Raw genomic sequence first — 7,020 nt, 5'->3', positions numbered from 1 at the left:
CCACAATTCTGGCATTGCAAGAGCCATATAATGGGACTGATGGAACTGCTGCTGTTAGCATCTGCCCATGCAGACGGTATTTCTCCTACCAGTGACCTGGATTCGGCAGGTTAGGGAGGTTATGTATGTTTGTTATATTTTCACAGGGAGGTTATGTATGTTCGTTATATTTTCACAGGGAGGTTATGTATGTTTGTTATATTTTCACAGGGAGGTTATGTATGTTTGTTATATTTTCACAGGGAGGTTATGTATGTTTGTTATATTTTCACAGGGAGGTTATGTATGTTTGTTATATTTTCACAGGGTAGGTTATATTTTCACAGGGAGGTTATGTTTTTGTTATATTTTCACAGGGAGGTTATGTATGTTTGTTATATTTTCACAGGGAGGTTAGGTATGTTTGTTATGGGAGGTATGTTCGTTATATTTTCACAGGGAGGTTATGTATGTTTGTTATATTTTCACAGGGAGGTTATGTATGTTCGTTATATTTTCACAGGGAGGTTATGTATGTTTGTTATATTTTCACAGGGAGGTTATGTATGTTTGTTATATTTTCACAGGGAGGTTATGTATGTTTGTTATATTTTCACAGGGAGGTTATGTATGTTCGTTATATTTTCACAGGGAGGTTATGTATGTTTGTTATATTTTCACAGGGAGGTTATGTATGTTTGTTATATTTTCACAGGGAGGTTATGTATGTTCGTTATATTTTCACAGGGAGGTTATGTATGTTTGTTATATTTTCACAGGGAGGTTATGTATGTTTGTTATATTTTCACAGGGAGGTTATGTATGTTTGTTATATTTTCACAGGGAGGTTATGTATGTTTGTTATATTTTCACAGGGAGGTTATGTATGTTCGTTATATTTTCACAGGGAGGTTATGTATGTTTGTTATATTTTCACAGGGAGGTTATGTATGTTTGTTATATTTTCACAGGGAGGTTATGTATGTTTGTTATATTTTCACAGGGAGGTTATGTATGTTTGTTATATTTTCACAGGGAGGTTATGTATGTTTGTTATATTTTCACAGGGAGGTTATGTATGTTCGTTATATTTTCACAGGGAGGTTGGTGTTTTTAAAAAAAAATTCTTATCCTGGAACTAATTATTATTTAAAAGATCAGACGTGTTGATCCCATGTTTCTCTCTCTCATGCTCTTACACTATGCACACACACCATTTCTTTCACATTAACTATTGTTTTCGCATGAACTTTCACCTGTCTGTGTGGTTTTTACTGGTGTTGTTTCACATCTTGCTACTTCCACGGAAAGCCTCCGGCCACTCACAGCTTGTTTTCTAGGTTCCTCTGTGGTCACTGTACAGCAGTAAGTAGCAGCCTCCCACCTGCCCTTAGGCCAACGGTTCAAAGGTTGTATACTGTCTGTCTAAACATACAGCACATCTGGCTTTCAATGCATCAGAGAAATCAGGGGATTTTTCCCTCAGTATCATATTGATTTGTTGAAGAATGGTTAAAGACATGGATCAACGAATGGGAGAGAAAAAATATTTAGGTTTCACAAGTTTATGTAGTATAGGACGTTTTGCTGTCCATTATAGGCATACGTGTTGTGCCATGGTTACACATAATTACATACAGTGCCTTGCGAAAGTATTCGGCCCCCTTGAACTTTGCGACCTTTTGCCACATTTCAGGCTTCAAACATAAAGATATAAAACTGTATTTTTTTGTGAAGAATCAACAACAAGTGGGACACAATCATGAAGTGGAACGACATTTATTGGATATTTCAAACTTTTTTAACAAATCAAAAACTGAAAAATTGGGCGTGTAAAATTATTCAGCCCCTTTACTTTCAGTGCAGCAAACTCTCTCCAGAAGTTCAGTGAGGATCTCTGAATGATCCAATGTTGACCTAAATGACTAATGATGATAAATACAATCCACCTGTGTGTAATCAAGTCTCCGTATAAATGCACCTGCACTGTGATAGTCTCAGAGGTCCGTTAAAAGCGCAGAGAGCATCATGAAGAACAAGGAACACACCATGCAGGTCTGAGATACTGTTGTGAAGAAGTTTAAAGCCGGATTTGGATACAAAAAGATTTCCCAAGCTTTAAACATCCCAAGGAGCACTGTGCAAGCGATAATATTGAAATGGAAGGAGTATCAGACCACTGCAAATCTACCAAGACCTGGCCGTCCCTCTAAACTTTCAGCTCATACAAGGAGAAGACTGATCAGAGATGCAGCCAAGAGGCCCATGATCACTCTGGATGAACTGCAGAGATCTACAGCTGAGGTGGGAGACTCTGTCCATAGGACAACAATCAGTCGTATATTGCACAAATCTGGCCTTTATGGAAGAGTGGCAAGAAGAAAGCCATTTCTTAAAGATATCCATAAAAAGTGTCGTTTAAAGTTTGCCACAAGCCACCTGGGAGACACACCAAACATGTGGAAGAAGGTGCTCTGGGCAGATGAAACCAAAATGGAACTTTTTGGCAACAATGCAAAACGTTATGTTTGGTGTAAAAGCAACACAGCTCATCACCCTGAACACCCTATCCCCACTGTCAAACATGGTGGTGGCAGCATCATGGTTTGGGCCTGCTTTTCTTCAGCAGGGACAGGGAAGATGGTTAAAATTGATGGGAAGATGGATGGAGCCAAATACAGGACCATTCTGGAAGAAAACCTGATGGAGTCTGCAAAAGACCTGAGACTGGGACGGAGATTTGTCTTCCAACAAGACAATGATCCAAAACATAAAGCAAAATCTACAATGGAATGGTTCAAAAATAAACATATCCAGGTGTTAGAATGGCCAAGTCAAAGTCCAGACCTGAATCCAATCGAGAATCTGTGGAAAGAAATGAAAACTGCTGTTCACAAATGCTCTCCATCCAACCTCACTGAGCTCGAGCTGTTTTGCAAGGAGGAATGGGATAAAATACCCCAAGCGACTTACAGCTGTAATCGCAGCAAAAGTTGGCGCTACAAAGTATTAACTTAATTAAGGGGGCTGAATAATTTTGCACGCCCAATTTTTCAGTTTTTGATTTGTTAAAAAAGTTTGAAATATCCAATAAATGTCGTTCCACTTCATGATTGTGTCCCACTTGTTGTTGATTCTTCACAAAAAAATACAGTTTTATATCTTTATGTTTGAAGCCTGAAATGTGGCAAAAGTTTGCAAAGTTGAAGGGGGCCGAATACTTTCGCAAGGCACTGTATCTCTTGTTTCAGTTCCTGAAGCCTAAAAAATAACGAGGTCAAAGCAGAATGCCGGTATGGGGAACTAAGCTGTTATGAGAGAGACATGGTGATTAGGTGATTTCCTTTGGCATGAGGTTATGGTGACGTTTAGAGGGGGTTATGACATTCTACAAAATGTTACAGACTGGTGTTACAGACTAGTGTTACAGACTGGTGTTACAGACTGGTTTGCATATTATTGTAATTATCACTGGTCTGTGCAGAGTTTCCTACTCTACTCTTTCCATTGCCCAGACAGAGCTACAATCAATACACAGTTGATGTTTCCGTCAGCCTTCCAGTAGAGGGCAGTATGATCCTCTGTGAAACATTCATCAGACCACAATACATGGAAGTCCTTCAGAAGAGCGCTTTAGTTCGCTACAGACAAGCAGAGGAGTCTCCCAGAGGGGTACTGCCTGTGTTGGGGTCCGGCCCTCTCCCAGTGAGCCAGCTACAGGTCCCAGGTGGGAGACGGAGCGTTTTGAACAGGGTGGTCCTGAAGGACTTACACAGGAAGAAGTAGATGAGAGGGTCCAGGAGGGAGTTGAGGGAGGACAGCCAGAGTGTACTCTCTTTTAATTGGAAGAAGAACAGCTTGAGGTTACAGTCAAACATGCGTCCCCGGGTCTGGCTCATGGTGTACGGCACGCGAGAGAAGTGGAACGGCACGAAACACACAAAGAACACAGCCAGCACCAGGAAGACGTTTGAACTCACAGTCTTTCTCTGGGGCTGGCGCTGCCCTTTACCAGTACCAGCTCTGCTGGCTCCACCAGCACGGTAAGCGTTGGCGCGGGCGTAGGAACTGTACAGCTCTTTGGTGATGAGGGCATAACACACTATCACCGTCACCAGGTTGCCCCAGAAGATGACCTGGCACACATGGTTGACCACCTCATGCCAATGCAGCCCAGCCGCCGTCTTCAGATCACTGCACTTGAAGTAGACTGAGGTGGGGCTGCGGCTGGTCAGGACCATGTTGGGCAGGGAGAGGGCCAGCAGGGAGCACCAGATAACCCCAGAGAGCAGTTTCCTGTGGGACAGACGAGCCGCGTTGGTTCCCTTGAAAGGCTGGAGGGTCTTCCTGCAGCGGTCGATGCTGATGAGGCCAAAGAAGAGGATGCTGATGTACATGGTGAGATAGAAGAGCACAGAGGAGACACGACAGACGAAGACACGCAGACCCACGGACGCCATGTTGGAGTCAGACAGCACCTACAGCAAAATACATTAATAAAGTCAGTGATTTAATTGCTGTTTTTTCATTATTTTTTCATAGTTATCAATATTATAATTTTTATTCATATTATGATTATTATAATTGTAACTGCACCTTGAAGGGGAAGGTGAGGGTCATGAGGACGTCGGCCACCACAATGTTCTTGAGGTAGATGATGAAGTGGGAGCGGCTGGGGATGCTGAAGAACACCCACACTGCCAGGCCGTTAAGGGACAGGCCCAACAGGAAGAGGAGGGAGTAGAGAACAGGAAACACCACAGTCTTCAGCACATTGTCACGGGAACAGCTGCTGTTGGTGTGGTTGTGATTGACAGGGGTCCGGGCGAATCCTGTTGTGCTGTCCATATCTAGGGCTGTGATGTATGAAGCAAAATAAAAAAAGGTGAAAGTTGTACAGTACTGTATACGTCCTCATTTCATCCATTACTTACTGTAATGATGACTGGCTTAGAGATAATATAGCTGCCCTCCCATACAAAACAACTTGTTTGGATATTCAGAATACATATTAAATTGAATTAAAAAATGATGATGAATACACTCACAAAATGCACTGCAGACGAACTTTGGAACCACGTACAGCCAGGTAGTTTCTTTTTTAAACAATTAACAAAGCTTAACATTTTTAACAATCACAATTACACGAGTTGTAATATCTTATTCTATTTTGTTTTGGGTGTAAGCCTGTTTGATGTGTCTAAGTGAACCCACCTGAGAAGGCCAGGGGGAGATTGAGACTGACGGGTCCTGATAGAGGATCCTGGAGGACCGTGACTTCTTCTCTCTCGGCAGGTTGGATTCGTTAGATTACTTGAAATGCAGGGGTTTGGGCTCTTCAAGACAGAGAAATGCATGAAAATACGTCTTTCTCTCTCTCTTTAAATCACTGTCAATCTGATCTGACACTAGAGAAAAGTGACAAAATGTGTGGAGATGTTCTCTCCTCTCTCTCTCTCTCTCCCCCTTCTGCTTTTGTTTCCGGTCATGCCATTCAGAGGAAAGACAGTCTGGTCCCCCCCAGGATCCTGCAGTCCACAACACCCTCTCATGAATGTTATCCTGTTGCACAATCTGACCATCAGCTGATGTGTGTGTGTTAATACACAGTACACTGAGTGGACAAAACATTAAGAACACTTGTTGAGTTGCACCCCCCCCCAACCCCCCCCCCCCCGTTTTTGCCCTCAGAACAGCGCCAATTCGTCGGGGCATGGACTCTACAAGGCATTTAAAGGGTTCCACAGGGATGCTGGCCGAAGTTGACTCCAATGCTTCCCACAGTGTCAACTTAGCTTGATGTCCATTGGGTGGCAGACCATTCTTGTGTCGACACACAGGAAACATTTGAGTGTGAACAACCCAGCAGCATTGCAGTTCTTGACACAAACCTGTGTGCCTGGCACCTGCTACCATGCTCCGTTCAAAGGCACTTCGATATTTTTTCTTGCCCATTCACCCTCTCTCTGAGTGGCACACATATACAATCCATGTCTCATTTTTCTCAAGGCTTAAAAAATATATTTTAAATCCTTCTTTAACCTGTCTCCTCCCCTTCATCTACACTGAATGAAGTGGATTTAACAAGTGACATCAATAAGAGATCATAGCTTTCACCTAGATTCACCTGGTCAGTCTATGTCATGAAAAGAGCAGGTGTTCTTAATGTTTTGTATATTCAGTGTATAGTGAGCTACTTTTGACCAGAGCCCAATCCCATATGTCATAGACAATACTGTGATAGTACAGTATATCTGTTTAGTCATGGACAATGCTGTGATAGTACAGTATATCTGTTTAGTCATGGACAATGCTGTGATAGTACAGTATATCTGTTTAGTCATGGACAATGCTGTGATGGTACAGTATATCTGTTTAGTCATGGACAATGCTGTGATAGTACAGTATATCTGTTTAGTCATGGATAATGCTGTGATAGTACAGTATATCTGTTTAGTCATGGACAATGCTGTGATAGTACAGTATATCTGTTTAGTCATGGACAATGCTGTGATAGTACAGTATATCTGTTTAGTCATGGACAATGCTGTGATAGTACAGTATATCTGTTTAGTCATGGACAATGCTGTGATAGTACAGTATATCTGTTTAGTCATGGACAATGCTGTGATAGTACAGTATATCTGTTTAGTCATGGATAATGCTGTGATAGTACAGTATATCTGTTTAGTCATGGACAATGCTGTGATAGTACAGTATATCTGTTTAGTCATGGACAATGCTGTGATAGTACAGTATATCTGTTTAGTCATGGACAATGCTGTGATAGTACAGTATATCTGTTTAGTCATGGATAATGCTGTGATAGTACAGTATATCTGTTTAGTCATGGATAATGCTGTGATGGTACAGTATATCTGTTTAGTCATGGACAATGCTGTGATGGTACAGTATATCTGTTTAGTCATGGATAATGCTGTGATAGTACAGTATATCTGTTTAGTCATGGACAATGCTGTGATAGTACAGTATATCTGTTTAGTCATGGACAATGCTGTGATAGTACAGTATATCTGTTTA

General features: G+C 41.7%; 1 protein-coding gene and 1 long non-coding RNA gene across 30 annotated transcripts; one reads left to right on the top strand and one right to left on the bottom strand.

Annotated features, from left to right (window-relative positions):
- Positions 1-19: 19 nt before the first annotated feature.
- LOC127908851 (uncharacterized) lies at positions 20-1,637 on the top strand. Of its 27 annotated transcripts, none has more exons than XR_008068758.1 (5): positions 20-150; positions 215-283; positions 416-570; positions 603-794; positions 859-1,042. It is a non-coding gene; the product is annotated as an uncharacterized LOC127908851 (long non-coding RNA). The 27 variants fall into 27 exon arrangements; XR_008068746.1 differs by having other exon boundaries at positions 25-150; positions 183-283; XR_008068756.1 differs by adding an exon at positions 1,051-1,637 and having other exon boundaries at positions 115-251; positions 603-730; positions 859-922.
- A 105-nt stretch (positions 1,638-1,742) lies between these two features.
- On the bottom strand, positions 1,743-5,420 carry LOC118374805 (P2Y purinoceptor 12-like). Of its 3 annotated transcripts, XM_052468607.1 has the most exons (4): positions 5,194-5,420; positions 5,028-5,075; positions 4,576-4,835; positions 1,743-4,457 (listed from the first exon to the last, which is right to left on the bottom strand). In XM_052468607.1, exons 3-4 carry the CDS (start codon positions 4,825-4,827, stop codon positions 3,621-3,623), a joined length of 1,089 nt encoding a protein of 362 aa, XP_052324567.1. In that variant the 5' UTR covers positions 4,828-4,835; positions 5,028-5,075; positions 5,194-5,420; the 3' UTR covers positions 1,743-3,620. The 3 variants fall into 3 exon arrangements, with proteins under 3 accessions (XP_052324567.1, XP_052324568.1, XP_035617181.2); XM_052468608.1 differs by having other exon boundaries at positions 5,028-5,420; XM_035761288.2 differs by lacking the exon at positions 5,028-5,075.
- Between the last annotated feature and the right edge of the window lie 1,600 nt (positions 5,421-7,020).

Source organism: Oncorhynchus keta, chromosome 18, assembly GCF_023373465.1.
Source record: "Oncorhynchus keta strain PuntledgeMale-10-30-2019 chromosome 18, Oket_V2, whole genome shotgun sequence".
NCBI classification, from domain to species: domain Eukaryota; kingdom Metazoa; phylum Chordata; class Actinopteri; order Salmoniformes; family Salmonidae; genus Oncorhynchus; species Oncorhynchus keta.
The sequence above is the reverse complement of the archived record's forward strand: the minus strand, read 5'-3'. Positions and strand labels throughout refer to the sequence as shown.